Here is a 15310-nt window from a genome sequence, read left to right as displayed (position 1 = left end):
AGATATTTTTTCTCTTCAGTGTATGTCTTGACATTCACTGTGCTACTACAGAGATAGTTGTAGCAAGACAGTATGTGAACACAAGATGGTTTTGAAGGTGGAAGCAAAATAAAATACTGAGTTTTATTTTCCTCTTCTTTGAAATGAACACTTTAAATGATGTGTTTATTAGTCAGAATTTTGAAAAGTGCAAGTCCTCAAAGAATATAGGATGTGAAAAAAATATAAAAGCAGAAAATCATGGTCAGTGTGCACCAGGGAGGGGGGGGGGTCAGTTGTGCAATATTTACCTACTGCTGTTAGACTATTCTGACTTTACGGTCAAACTCCAAGCATGTATGAGTAAATACAGCACAGCCTATGTCCTCGGCACTGCTTATTTTGAAACGATTAATAATGACAGCGACAGCCTGAGACAATAGATAAATCTTTAAGTATATGTAGAAATGAAGACATTTTCATTTTTGTAATCTGAACCACATATGTTTTAATATTACATGCTGTTTTTTTTTTTGTCAGAACAAACACATATACATGTTTAAATTGCAACCACATACAGATTCTCACTGTGTGCCAGCTGCAATATAGTCAGATTAGATATTTCAGAATTCATTTAATAAATTAATTTTGTCTATTATTCTTACAGTGAATTAATAGACACAAACAAGATGGATGGAGCTAGTGACCCCAGTATATACTGCACAATATGGTCACAAATTATGGGACCATAGTCATTAAACATAAAATGGGCAATACACATAAAGTGACAGGACATGTTGACTTGATTTCAATGCAAGACGATTACTCAAACAGAGAGAAGACAGTGATATTGAAAGTAAATGTGACAAGAGAAGTCTCATTTCAGAGCTTTGAACACAAGGTTTCCTAGTCAGTGTGTCTTATATTTGAATATGGTTTCTTTGATTTCATTTAAAGAAAAAACACATCTGCCAATCAGAGTTCTACATGTAGATCAATTAAATTGAATTCCTGATATAAAGTAATGCTGTTTTCATCCATCTGGAAATAACTTCTAATGGTCATCAGGTATGTCTCTGGAGGATCTGCTACGAGTGAATGACAAGCATCTGCTGCAACCATTCCATAGGTCACATCTGAGGAAGGGACTGCGGAGAAACATATAGGTTATATCAGTTATTTTATTAAATGAAATATCTAAGATGGTGTGCAATCCATGTTTCTGCACAAAGCTGCATGTCTTTGTGATATGCTTAACATTGTACTACATGCAAGTTAGAACTGTAAACTGACCCTCCACAATGGTTATCATTCGAAAGTAAGATGCAAAAGAGACATCATTTTGTTTAATATTGACTTACTGTTTCATAATTGTCACTATACATTCAAAAAAGTTTACTAGTATCATTTCCATGAACTCTTTTTTTTTATACACAGTGTTTCAAAAACTGCTATACATTATGATGCTAATAATACATTCTATTTTTAGTGACGATGTTTAATCACATTCTGCTGTCTCCTCCCCCATTCTTTGGTACGACCACAACCCCAGAAAGACACCATATAATGAATATATTTTATATACCACACCTTGAAATTCTGGGTAACCCATAATGGATTCCTCAAAGACCTTAATTCAGAAATACAGTTTCATATTTATTAGGTTTCAGTAATGAAAAAAATGTAAATTTCTTTTTAAAAACAAGGGACTATGCATCTTATATCTAGCTAATAGCAGAAAATGAGGTGGATGGGGAATGAAGGAGGTAAGTTCAGGTAGAATGAAGTCATTAAAAAAGGGGAAGACTGGGAGGAGATCAAGGGGTGGGAAGCAAGGCTTCAGCGGCTACAGTGGGGGAGAAGAATGAGTATTCAGGCAAGGAAGTAGAGGAAGGCAAAGACAAACTGGCTTAGATCATGGACTGATGACCCTTTGGTGGGGATGGCATTGGTTTATTTGGTAAAGAGAAAACAAGCATAGGTTTGTAGGTGTAAACTCGGATAACAACTGCTAGGGACATTAAAAGCCTAACTGTGCAAGCTAGATATGAGCCACAAACAAGGTTTATGTTATAGACATTTATATAGGGGATGATTTTTGGTTATGACAAGATTTACTGGCTGTCCCTGTTCATCGGAGACATAGTGCCAGAGCCGGGGTGAATTTGTAATTTCCAATTAGAATCAGAATTCTATGAGATATGTATTTATCTCTTCAACATGTCCTATTTATGTCACAAGCAAAATTTTGGTATTTGGATCTATTGGTTCTGATAGTGTATGTTTTACAAATGAACAGAAGGTTCATCAGAGTGAGGTCCAAGCAAGCTGTGCTGAAGGGGACATAGGGGGTGAAAAGCATTAATGGAAGATAAAAGAGCACAGGCAGCAGAGACCTAGATGGAATGGTACCAAGAAGAGAGTACATGTGTACAAAAAAGGAGGGAGAATGATATGTGTTTACTGCCTTCTGTAAGGAACTATACACGAAAGAGGCAGGGAAGAATGGGATAAGATGTGTGAAAGCGAATGATTTTGTAGACAGGAGATCTTAACCAAGTAGGAGATGAGGATCTGGATACAGACTTTTGTAAACGAGGTGAAAAGTCAATGGGGGTGGGGCATAAAGTTAGGGGAGAGGGCAGGTTTAAAAAAATTTTAGTAAGCTGGTAAAACAGGAAGTGTTAAAGGAGCTCAAAGAGTAATTTTGAATAAGAATTTGTGCCTCCTGAGGTTATCTAATAAAGTAAATTTTGTTTTACCCAAAAGAGATGTGGGGAGAGAGATAACATAGCACATTATTACATAATATCATTGAGAAATGGGGGTGACAATATTTCTGCCTGGGTTTTAGTGGTAATCTCAAAGCTACTGCATTCAGGACAAATGCCTTTTATAAAGGGAAAGCCACTGGAGGATAAGTGGAGAAAAATATTAGATTTTATATATTAGCCGAACAGCAGAAGCTGCGGAAGAGGGAGAATACTGATACACATAAATAAAGCATTTGATTTGGTTAGCTGAACACTTTTGTATAGGGTGTAAGGGAGACAAATCTTGGACAGAGTAATGTATGATGAACCAGCAATGAGGAGGCAGTTTGTAACATGTCCAGGAAAAGTCACCCGGGTGTGGACTATGCCAGGGCTGGAGTGTTCTGTGACCTATTCATTGATAGTGGATTATATTGTTCTGCTGAAGAAAACATTACAAAGGACTTTAGGTAGTGCTGATAGAATTTAGATGGTTGCTAAAGATTAAGCATAACATTTCTTGAGCCAAGTTCAGTGGTGGTACTTACATGGGAGGCAATGTATAAGTAGGTTACCATTGGCAAGGAAGGAAGGGGGTTACATACTTTGGGCAGAGGCTCTTTCCCACTATTAAAGAGGCACTCTTACAAAACAGAAGATTTTTTAATTGGGGACATGATGGTACAGATGGATGTTGTGGACACAATGATCCATCCACTGATGTTGCACTGGGTCCACTATATTTTTTCTTATTCAGAAAAAAGAGGTGTTGGATCAGTTACAAGGCCTATACTGTAAGCTTATTTGGAGGAGACAAGGGGGAATAGCAATGAGAAGGTTAGTGGCTGGGAAAGGGGAGGGGGCAGGGTGTCTTCCAGAGTTTGTTAGATATGTGGTGACAGCCAATTTGCTGAAGATGAGTAGAAGAAGCATAAAAGGGTAGAATATTTTGGAAATAAGGTAGCAGAGAGAGTTAGGGATCATATTGTGGAAGAAACAATAAGTTTAGTATAAAGGTTCACGATGGGCTATATGAGAGGGTGTGGGGGACAGCCCTTTAACTGCAAAGTGAGGGAAGTTGAAAGGAAATGGATGGAAGGAGAAAGTGCTGAAAATGCTAGAGATATGTACAATGATGTGAAAGGATTATGCAGGGAATGAGTGATCTTACAGGTTAATTTTGGCTTAGAGGAGAAGGGATGGTTGATGTATGATAAAATTCGGAAAGCTATAGGAGTCTATATAAAATGCACGGTGTCACTAACTGGGGAAGAAAGGCTGAAAGAGTAAGGAGTGATACAGGTAATAAAGCAGGAAAAAGCGGAAGTCTTTTGTAGAACTTACAAGGTGCTAGGAAAGGATGCTGGAATGGGATGGGGAGTGGTGGAGAATTCCAAAAGGGAAAGTTTGGAAAGATGGGATCAAGTATTAAAGGTAACACAGAAATTGAGGGTTGGTTAATTAACAATAAGCGCATGACCCCAGGTAGACTACAGGAAGGAAAAAGTGATGGAGAATTGCCGAGGGAGACTGGGATTAAGAATCTCGATAGGGAGTGTGGGGCTGAATTAAGTTGTAAAAATGCAAGACTCTGGAAGAAGGTGGCAGGATAGTCTGTGTAAAGGAAAGTAGCATAAGGTGGTGTAAGAAGGTCTTAAAGTGTGTTAGGAAACTTTCATCACCTGCAAACGTTGTGAGGGTCTGGGAGCATAGCTAGAGTATCTGTAGGAGTTAAGTCATGATGATAATGTAAAGAACTGGGTAAGGAGATCAGGAAGGACATGAGAGCAACAAATGCTGAAGTTCTGGCAGCTAAGTAGATAGGCAGATAGAGAGATGTCGTGGAAGAGCAAAAGGGGCAGAATGGTGGACACAGGTTCAGGAGAACATGGTGGATAGGGTATTCTTGAAACCTTCTGGAGGCAGTATGAACTGGGTAATGTAAATAAGTACCATTGCATTGAGTTTAGACTAATCATGTTGTATGTCGTGCAATGACAAATGGCAGCCAGAGAAATAGTGTACTTGTTGATTAGTTTGCTTTGTAACATATTTATATTTACTGAAGAAAATGGTTTGAGTAAAACAATCCTCACAAAATAGCCTTTAGCCCAAATTAAAATGTATCAAACCCTGGCTGAACTCTCTGGTCAACATAGGTTCATAGGTTTTACTAGGCTAAGGACCACAAGAGCCTTTTTAAGCCTAGCCATGCATCCCAAATCTCTGAAAAGTTCTGGTATCCTTGATAAGTGGAAGCAGGGACCTGGGAGATGAAACATTTACAGGCAGCAACCTGGGAGATGAACCTGTGTCCACTAAAGACATAGGTGCCAAACCATGGATGTATTTCCTGTTCCCCATCCATTTGTCCAAGTTATGTTTGAATTGGGTTAGGGAGGAACTCTTCTTCACATGGATGGGGAGCCTGTTCCAGAGAAGGGGTTGTCTCTGGGATATATATCTCTCTCTCTAGAAGGTCCTATTTATATCACAGGCAAGGATTAAGACTTTAGACTGGGTAATTCTGGTGCTGTCTGTTTTGCGGATGTGCAGGAGGTTCATCAGAGTGTGGTCAGGCAATGCCTTGTTTGCCAGGCATAGATCTCCCCTCAACAGCCTGTAGGAGGAACCTCTGTGGGCATTCCAATTGTTGGATATGCCTGATTAGGTACATAAAGGGGGCACTGTACTCAATGATAGGTCTGATGAATGCCGGATACAGTGGAGCAATGACTTCCTTGGACCTAGATGTCATACCTTTGCTTACAAGTTGCACAAGACAGAATGATTTCCTCACTACTATAGACACATGATGGTGAAAGGCTAGATTATTGTATATATGTGTCCCCAAGTCCCTGACTACTTGGTCAAGTCTTAGGGGTGTGTTATCAATATGATAGTTACCAGGGGTGGATGACCTCCTGAAGGATATTAGGTACTTATGTATTATCGCAACCACACACTGTTAGCATTCAAGGCATTCTCGGCAACATTCCATTCAACATGCCGCCGAGAATGCTGAGAGTGTGTGGTTGTGAAAATACGTAAACCATACTCTCTTAGCCAGCCTGCAGAAGCCCTAAGGCAGTCGGTTATGCAGACCATCCCTCAGGAAACAGTTGGGAGTATCTTCCATCTTCTTTCAGGCTGAAACACATTGGATCCCTGAGAAGCTAAGCAAATTATTGATGTCAATGAATTATCATTCTCAGTGAATGTATGATACTGCTGACAACATCATTCTCAGTGATATTACTGAAGTAACTCATGCCCTGAAAAGCGGTTGTTCATTTACCTGTTTATAGCCAACAGTTTCCCCCAGTAAAGGCAACGGCACAAAACAGACATTGGATACAAACTAATGGTCAAATGTTTGCATAACCCTCTAGCTTCCTTCTACAAAATGTGTAACACTACCTTTTGCAATTTTACAGATAGCTTTCACATAGCTGTCACCTAATCAGGGATAAATTTACATTTATTTACATTTGTTGACTGGTATAGTTTTAATGGGTATGCTTATTAAAACCACTTTCAGTTTTCTACTTGCCATTGTGCTTTTATGTCGTGCTCTTCTTTTTTATAACCGATATTCCATTTTGAAAAGGTTTATAGTATATTCGCCATTCCTTGTTTGATTGCCGTGTTTATACCGTACACAGGTGGGAAAGAAATGCTTATTAAAACCACTTGCATTTTTCATTGTTTCACTGACGTGTTTTCTACTATACACACGCAGGAGAGGTATGCTTATTAAAACCACTTGCAGTTTTCTACTTGCCATTTTATTTTTATGAAAGATGAGTGGGGTGAAAACTAGTAACGTATTATGACAACCACTTACCGTCAGCATTCACAGCATTCTCGGCAGCACGTTATTTAACTGACAATGGAATGTTGCTGAGAAAGCCCTGAATGCTAACAGTGTGTGGTTGCGATAATACGTAAGTACAGGATATTATTACACATTTTTTTGGAATTTAGTTTTAGTTCATTGCTCTGACACCGGCACTTGAATTGGGTTAGGGAGTTTGTCTGTGTCGGCCCTTCCTGAAGAATATTTGTGTCAGTGGGTGATTCAATGACAGCTCCTAATCTGCAATTATCTGCAAGTTTAGTCAGCTAGAGGCCATTGACATTAGCCTTGATTTCAGAGAAGTAAATGCCAAAAAAGAAGCAGCCCCAGTACTGATCCCTGAGGCACTCACTTGTGACTGTCCTTCTGAAGAGGTGGAATCCCCAATTCTAACTTCCTTGTTCCTGTCTGTGATCCAGCTGGCTATCCACTGGGTGACATAAGGGTTTGTACATAACCTCTTAAGTTTGTCAACAATGCTGAATGGGCTATTGTGTCAAATACCTTGACCAAGTCAAGGGGGGGTGTAAACCATTTTGCCTTCATCCATTGCTTTGGTGACCTCAAAGAAGTTCACCAGGTTGAGTAGGCATGACCTGCCCTTGATGAAACCAAACAGGGTTGGGTCCAGTGTTTGGAGGTTTCCTGTGTCATTATTGGTCATCTCTATGATAATTCTTACAATGGCTTTACATACAAGACTAGTGAGACTTAATAGTCTGTAGATGGCCCACCTTTGTGCAGAGGGATGACTGTTGCTGTTCTCCATTCATGAGGCTTCAAGTCTTTTTGGAGGCTACAGTTAAATAGCAATTCCAGACTGCATGGTAGGTCATGTTTTATGCAATTCAGAAGTCATCCTGGGATATTGTCTGGGCCCACTGATGTAGTGTTCTTGGTCTTAGAGAGAGTATTAAGGACCTGTTATCTATTGATAGCAGGGGGTTATATTTGATGGTATGTCCTGAGGGAAGGTTGAGGGGGAGAGATGGATAAAGTTGGAGATGAATTTGTCAGACAGTAGGTTTGCTATATATTCTGGCTCAGTATTGGTGGCTTCATTTACAATCAGCTCTGCACACAATTGTGTATTGCCTTTGAGGTTACAGATATAGCTAAAGAATGCCTTGTGGTTGTCCTTGACCCAGGAGGTCAAATTTACCTCAAACTGTCCTCAGAGTTGTTTGTTTAGTTTGAAGAAAGTATTTTTATCCTGCTGGGTACTGCACCTCCTTTTTCCCATGGTTTTCTTCCTTTTGTTATACAGCCTATTGATGTTGTGAGTCCACCAGGGTGGCTTGTTTTTTGAGTTAGTTCTGTACTTCTTCATGGTGAGTAAAGCTGCCTTAAAGCAGCTATTGGCATGCTTGTATAGGGTTTCTGTGAACAGTTCTGCGTAGGTAGCAGTGTTCTCATGGTTTATGGGGGCTTGAAATGTTGCCAGGTTATCACTTAATAGTAGGAAGTTAACCTTAGAATAGTTCTTGAATATTCTAGAGTTAGTTGGGGTTCCAGGTTTTATTTTTACTTCATATGAGACCATTTGTGGTCTGACCTTACCAGAGAAGACATTACACTAGGAGGTGTGCAGCAATCTCCCATATTAGTGAGGATCAGATCCATTATGGTCGCATCCTTGGTTGGGGTATTGACAATCTGGTCTAGGGAGTTTGTGTTTACAAAACCCAGGAATCTCTGTGCCTGTACGTTTGGTGTCATATATGACTTCCAGTTAATAGTGAGGTAATTAAAGTCACCCATGAATATGGTATTGGGTTGGATGATGAGTCTCTCCAGTAAGTTTAAGTACATGGCATGGGTTACCTTGGTCATAGAAGGGGACCTATAGCTTGCAAAGAGGTGGTAATGAATTCTGCCTGTTGTGATTTGAACACAGAGAAGCTCAAGTGCATTGTCCTCTTTCACCAGCCTTGAGGTATACTTATTTTTAATATGAATCAAAATACCTCAACATTTAGTCCCTGTCTGTGTAGTAGCTGGTCTGAATATGTGGAAGACATTATAACCTTGCAGTGTCGGTGTGCTCTTCATAGCTTTAAACCATGTTTCAGTGACTACACAGAGTGAGCATTCTCTAGGGTGAAGAGAGCTTCTGGGGAGTGGAGTTTTTTGTTTAGAGGCCAAGCAGTGAGCAGTAAAACCTTTAGATTTTGTTGGTTTTGAGTTGCTGTGTCAGAAGTTCTTTCAGTTTGGCATTGCCTAAAAAAGGCACTTTGGGGAGAAGGATGTTATAGCCAGTATTCAAAAGCCTAGAGGGGAGAGGTGTAGACCATCCCTGGCAAAGCAGTGTGGTCTGGTGACAATCTTCTTCCATGCTGACAAATACTGCACCCCTTTAGAATGACACCAGAAACTAACTCAATTATTAAAGTCAGTCATGTTTTGTTCATATTGTGGCATCATCCTTGGAGAAGGTAAAATGCTGTTTAATGCTAGGCTCATACCAGGTTTGAGACACATATTCCAAGAGCTCCATGATATCTCTCATCATATAGGGTTCCCTATTAAATGAATGAAAGCTTAAAATGTTGAGTATGACATGCTCGACAGCTTTTAAGCGAACATTCAGCTAACCAAAACTTAAGAATGTCGAAACAAGGTGTTTTGAAAAGTTATAGTTGCCCGGTCATCAGGAAGCCAATGGCTAATGTCAGAACATTCAACCTATTTAGCCATTTTTACAGTCCTCCACTGTGGTGTGGCCCTCATCACTCACCCTGTGTAATGTTATGACAGCCCTCCACTGTGGTGCGATCTCGGAGTTGGTATATGTAAGCAGGGGGTGTGTGGGGGCGACCACTTTTATTGTTTGTTGATTTATTTATTTATTTTTTTTTGGGGGGGGTTAATGGTGTACAGTACATTTTAGCCATCTGCCGTTGGCTTTCTGACAGCTGGCCAACTATAACTTTTCAAAACTCTTTGTTTCGACATTCTGGGGTTTCGCTTAGATGAATGCTCGCTTAAAAGCTGTCGAGCATGTCGTACTTGACATTTTAAGTGTTTGTTCATCTAATATAGACCCGTCATATAGCCTAGGGAGGTACATAATTTACACCCAAATGGACTATGACTGAGTCATACTGGTACTTGTGGTCCAATGGCCTGAGTACATGCACAATGTGGTGGATCCTGGCCCCTGATAAGCAAATGACTGTGACTTTCTCCTTACTCAGCCTGGTGTGAGGGAGATCAGTGTGTCTCACAATGGAGTCTGAAATGACCAGAATATTGGCTTGTGTGGTGGCTTGCCTTATGGGCTTAGAAGTAGAGGCTCCATGAGATGTGGCTGTATGCATTGATGTGGGTGTTGTTTTGAAAGAGAGCATTCAGGGCTGATGGGGGTGTTTATTATGTGCACTTCATGTAGGAGGTCTTTGGGGTTTAGGAATGTTACATTTAAGTTCTTCAACATATGTGGGTCTATGTGTCTGCTTTGAATTGTGTGTGATGTGTGCAGCGTGTATACTACTGACAACCTTACTGATATTAGGAGTGCTTTTATGTGAGAGCTTTGCCTCTAGTGGCATTGTACAAATACATCTCTCAATCCCCCCCCCCCGGGGGAGGGGTTGGCATAATGGTTAAGGTGTTCACCTTACCGACACAAGGTGGAGGGTTTGATTTTCACTTGGGGTAATTGGCTAGGCTTAAAAATGTCCCACAAGGGCAGTTAGCCTAGTACGGAACTATGAACTATGAACATACCATACCAGTTTGGTTGACATTAAACATGAGGCAGTTTCTACATTGCCTGAAATTGCCCATATCCACCAAGCTGGTAAAGGAGATAGTGAGAAAGTTCATTTTCATGTCAATAGGCCCTTTTTTATTGATTAGACAGTTAGAGTGAGAATATAAAGTAATATGAGGACTATCCAGTTTGTAACTCTGGGGTCAGTGCTTGTCACTGCAAACTAGTTGATGTTATGTTGTCCTATCTCACCTTCATTCTTACAATGATGGGTTCGGAGCCAATCCTCGGCTCTGACTCGGCCGAATACTTAGCTGAAAGTCTCAAACCTGGCTCGTGGCAAGAAGGTATCCCACAATGCAGTGGTGCAATTCCCCAGATTTTGTTTGCTGCTTTACGAGGTTGGATGCACTCATCTTGGCCGTGGCTAAGTTGTGTCAATTTTTTCTACTACTTTGCCTAAAACTTGTTATATTTGCATATATATATATATATATATATATATATATATATATATATATATAATATATATATATATATATATAGCTTTTATCTTATTAGATTTAACTTGTTGTGCCTCTTTGCTGCTCTTTGTTAGGTAGTGACAGTTTTTTTCCCCTTTAACATGGCTTTTGCTGTCACTTTGTAGACCCCTTTTGGTATTCCATGTAGTAGTAGTTGTTCATCTGTTGGTCTCTTTATAGCTCGTTTAAGTTAGATAGCTTTTTGCCCATTTAAGTTAGAGGGCTTGTAGTGTCTTACTGTCTTGTAAAAAAATAAAACCGTTTGAGTTAGAGGTTCTATTTTTTTCTCCCCTGGTTGTCACTCCTTGTGTTGTTCTGTAGTAACCTATGGTGTAGCTTTAGCTATATTAGTCTTAGCTAATTTTTTCTTGTTGTTGTTGCTGTCGCCTTTAGGGTCTTACCTTGACAATGTCTAAAGACCAAAAAGAGAGAGAACATAAGCCTTCATGCTTTAAGAAATGTCAGAAGTGCTCACAAAAAATGTCCATCACGGATGGACATGTTATATGCGTTTATTGCCTTGGTGCCATTCATCTCCAAGAAGACTGCACCTTCTGTCATTCTTTTAGTGCTAGAATACTTCAGGAAAGGAGAAACAAGTTGATTCTAAAAGGGCTGTTAAAGCCTTCTTTTGAGGAAGCCATCCATAGTTTTTCTTCCTCCTCTTCATCTCCTTCCTCTAAAAAGGATAAGTCTCAGAAAAGACATTCACCCGCTACATCGGCTCAGTCAGAGCCCCCAGTCAAACTTCGTAAAATTTCAAAGGCCACTACTTCCTCGACTTCACAGTCCTCAGAGCCGACAGAAGTCCTTTTGGTTGATAGGCCTGGTACTTCGGCTCCAAAGCCTTCGGAGCCACAAGATACCTCCACTTGGAGCTGGTTCATTGATATTTTGCCGGTTTCTCCGACGTTGAGATCGCCAGTCCTTCATCGGTCTCGCTCTCCTTCCCTATCTTTCAAGTCTACAAGGAGCTTATCAGATGATGACGTGGAACAGGTAGTGCGCAGACTCCTAAAGTCGCCGGCGTTGACTAAATTATTCTCAGCTCCCACCCATTTGGTCTCGGAGCCTACTGTACCCTCTGTTGTTCCTCCTCCGAGCCAAGCCAGTCCTTCAGAGCCGGGGTGCTTGGTACCACTTACTGTGGACCTGTCGGTTCTGGGACTCTCTTTAGTGTTCATGGAGCCGACATCTGCTCCGACTCTTTAGGCACCGTCCGGGGAGTCTGGGAGCTGGGGTTCCCTGGTCGGCCCCAGGGGGGGGAGGATTCTCGGCCCCGATCTTCTTCAGTGCCGAGTCTACCCCTCGGAGCATCGGCCCGGGTTAGCTCGGCTCCCGCATCGGCCTCAGGTCCGATCTCACTGATTCTGTTGCCTTCCTCTGTCTCCTTGGAGCCGGGAGAGTCTTCGGAGCCAGCAGGATCTGCCTTTCAGCTGACGTGGAGTGTCTTGTCTACCCATTCAGCACCACAGGAGGATACCAGTACTTGTCCCCCTAAGGCACAGGCTACTGTCTCAGCACCACCCATTCCACAGGACAGCAGAGATCCAGAGCCTCAAGATCCCCCATTGGGCGAACGCCTCTCCTCCGAGGCGTCGCCAGAATATCCTTCTGAGGAGCCACCTCGCAAGAGAACCTGCAAGAGGAAGCATGTTGACTCCCCAGATGAATCCATCACTTCAGACACTGACCTCGATGAGTCAGAAGGGTCCCCACGATTGTCCTCTGATGATATCTCATTTGCAGATATTCTAGAGATCCTCAAGCAAAGAGGCGGCTAGCAGGCCACCACTCCTTCTGATGATGAGTCAGTGTACCTGAAGGCTTTTGGGTCTCAACCTTCAGCCTCCTGGGTGTCTCCGCCTTTCAATGAGCTAATGGACCTGGTTAGTCGAAAGGAGAGGGAGTCACCTGACACTACGGAACCGGTCCCTCGGAGGCCAAACAAATTTTGGTCAGCTCCTTCGGGCAAGTATTTTCTAACCAAGGAGGTACCCGTAGATGCTATGGTGGTGGCAGCAGCCACCAAGAAGGAACTTGTAGAGACTTCCTCATCTGTTCATCCTCCGGATAAAGACTCTCGAACGATGGACAGATATGGAAAGCATGTCTTTTCTTCAGTGACTTTCTCACTGCGATCGCTGAACTACTTATCCCACTTTATAAGGCTACAATGAGATCTCCTGAAAGAGCTAGCAGATACTCTACAAGGTTCATTAGCAGCGGGGGTAAATGAGAAGGTCTCCTTCCCAGCTGTCCACCTTAAATTCCATTGCCAACTCCTCCATAAGGCTCATATCCTATGCAGCAGAAGGAGTGAGCAGGGCAACAGGTTCTGAAGTTTCCCTTAGTAGACACTCCTGGATATGCTTGTGCAACTTTGCAGAGCCCTTTAAGTCTAACTTTACTAATGCCCCTTTTGATGGTTCTTCACTCTTTGGACCCAAAGTAAAAGACACTTTAACCCGGTGCGAGCAGAAAGGGAAAACTCTCTCTACCATTGGAGTACGTCTTTCTGTACCTTCAAGACCTCATCCTAAAGGCCAGAAGAGTGGAAAGATGTGGTTGAAGAGATCCCAGAGATTTTTTCCAGGAAGCACAGGGTGATACCTTCCCCAGGGGCAGAGGGGGAGGTAATAACGGCAGATGCCACCAGAGAGGCAGAGGGGGCCCACAAAACCAGAGCAACCATGATTCCTTTCACGGACACCCTTATCAGCGCTCTTGAAAGGAGGCCCGACTGCTATACTCTATAGGCAGTCGGGGACATTTGTCAATGTACCCAGAAGCCTGGCAAAATATCACAAATGACAAATACTAAATATAACATCCACAGGATACTCCATCCCTTTTTCCAACCCTGTTCCACAGACCAAAACAATCCCAGATGTTCCACCAAATCTAAGGGAATAAGCAACTATAGAGATTCAAAAGTTGCTCCACAGAAAGAGTCATCCAAGAAGTCCCCGCAGACCAAATAGGATTTGGAACTTACTCAAGATTCTTTTTGGTGCCAAAAAGAACAGGGGACTGGAAACCCATATTAAACCTAAGCAAGTTAAACAAATCTGTCAAGAAATCAAAGTTCCGAATGGTGACACTGCAGTCTATACTTCCCTTTTTAGGGGAAAGATGATTGGATGTGCTCGATAGAACTTCAAGATACTTACTATAACATAATAATAAACAGAACATCAAGAAGGTACTTACACTTCCAGCTGAAAGCCAGCCATTACCAGTTCAGAGCTCTGCCCTTTGGTCTCACTACAGCCCCCAGAGTGTTCACCAAATGTATGGCAGTAGTCATGGATCACCTGAGACATCTAGGATTCCGTGTGTTTCCCTTTCTAGACGACTGGCTCCTACCTGCCACCACCAAGCATCTACTCCTACAAGCCAGGGACCTAACTTTGGACATTTGCAGTCAGATGGGCATTACAGTAAACTTTAAAAATGTGCCTTGTTGCCCTGTCAACATATTACATTCATAGGCGCAGATCTAGACACTTCATCTATGGTAGCACATCTTCCAAAAGAAAGAGTTATAGCACTCAGACAGCAGATACTTCACCTCCTTCCCAAGTCCAAAGTGAAAGCAAAGATAACTCTAAGATTACTAGGAACAATGGCCTGCATGAATACACTGGTCCCTCTTGCCAGAATGCACACTAGGATCCTTCAATGGCTATTATTCTCCCAAAGGTCACTTCAAGAGCTTCCGATGTCTCATCTGATCAGACGGAATCTTGCAAAAACAACTTAAGATGGTGGATACACTCCACTCATATGACAATAGGCAGACCGTTTGTTCCACATCCAGTAGCTACAGTGACCACAGAAGCTTCCCAGATAGGGTGGGGGGGGGCATTATCTGGGAAGAACAGTCCAAGGTACATGGCAAGAACACAAAGCTCACTTGCATATAAATGATCTAGAGATGAGAACAGTGCTTCTTGCGTTGCAAGCACTTCAAGACTCTCTCCCTCTAGGGACTACTGCGATACAGTCAGACAATATGTCTGTGGTTTGGTACATAAACAAGCAGGGGGGAACCAGATCTTACCCCCTTTGTTGAGAAGCCCTAAGAGTATGGCAATGGGCAGTTTCTTTCCAGTGCTTTCTAATTGCAATGCACATTCCAGGGAAGTCCAACATGATAGCGGACAAGTTGAGCAGAGCAATCCTAATGCCTCACGAGTGGTCTCTCAATCACAATGTAGTGGAAATGATTTTCCAAACATGGGGACAGCCTTGCTGCAATCTCTTTGCCACTCCCATGAATGCCAAGTGCAGCAACTACTTTATCCTAATCCCCCCTCTGGGGGAGACACCAAGAGACGCTCTTGCTCACGATTGGCCCTTGGGGACTTCTATATGCCTTTCCACCATTTCCTGTCATACCCAGAGTAATTCAGAAAGCACAATGCTCGGGAAGCAGGATAATTCTCATTGCTCCTTACTGGCCTTGTCAAGTTTG

At 42.1% G+C, this 15310-nt stretch overlaps 1 protein-coding gene across 1 annotated transcript in view; it reads right to left on the bottom strand.

The window, feature by feature from the left end:
• Positions 1 to 461: 461 nt before the first annotated feature.
• SHLD2 (shieldin complex subunit 2) overlaps positions 462 to 15310 on the bottom strand; it is a 355664-nt gene continuing 340815 nt past the window's right edge. Inside the window, exon 8 of the mRNA XM_044056504.1 lies at positions 462 to 1127. Coding sequence (XP_043912439.1) covers positions 955 to 1127 — 173 coding nt within the window. The 3' untranslated portion in view covers positions 462 to 954. The remainder of the gene's footprint in view (positions 1128 to 15310) is intronic.

This window comes from Protopterus annectens, chromosome 14.part0 (assembly GCF_019279795.1).
Source record: "Protopterus annectens isolate FY-2018-M chromosome 14.part0, PAN1.0, whole genome shotgun sequence".
Classification (NCBI taxonomy): domain Eukaryota; kingdom Metazoa; phylum Chordata; order Ceratodontiformes; family Protopteridae; genus Protopterus; species Protopterus annectens.
Note: the sequence above shows the minus strand (reverse complement) of the source record. Positions and strands in the feature narration are given on the sequence as shown.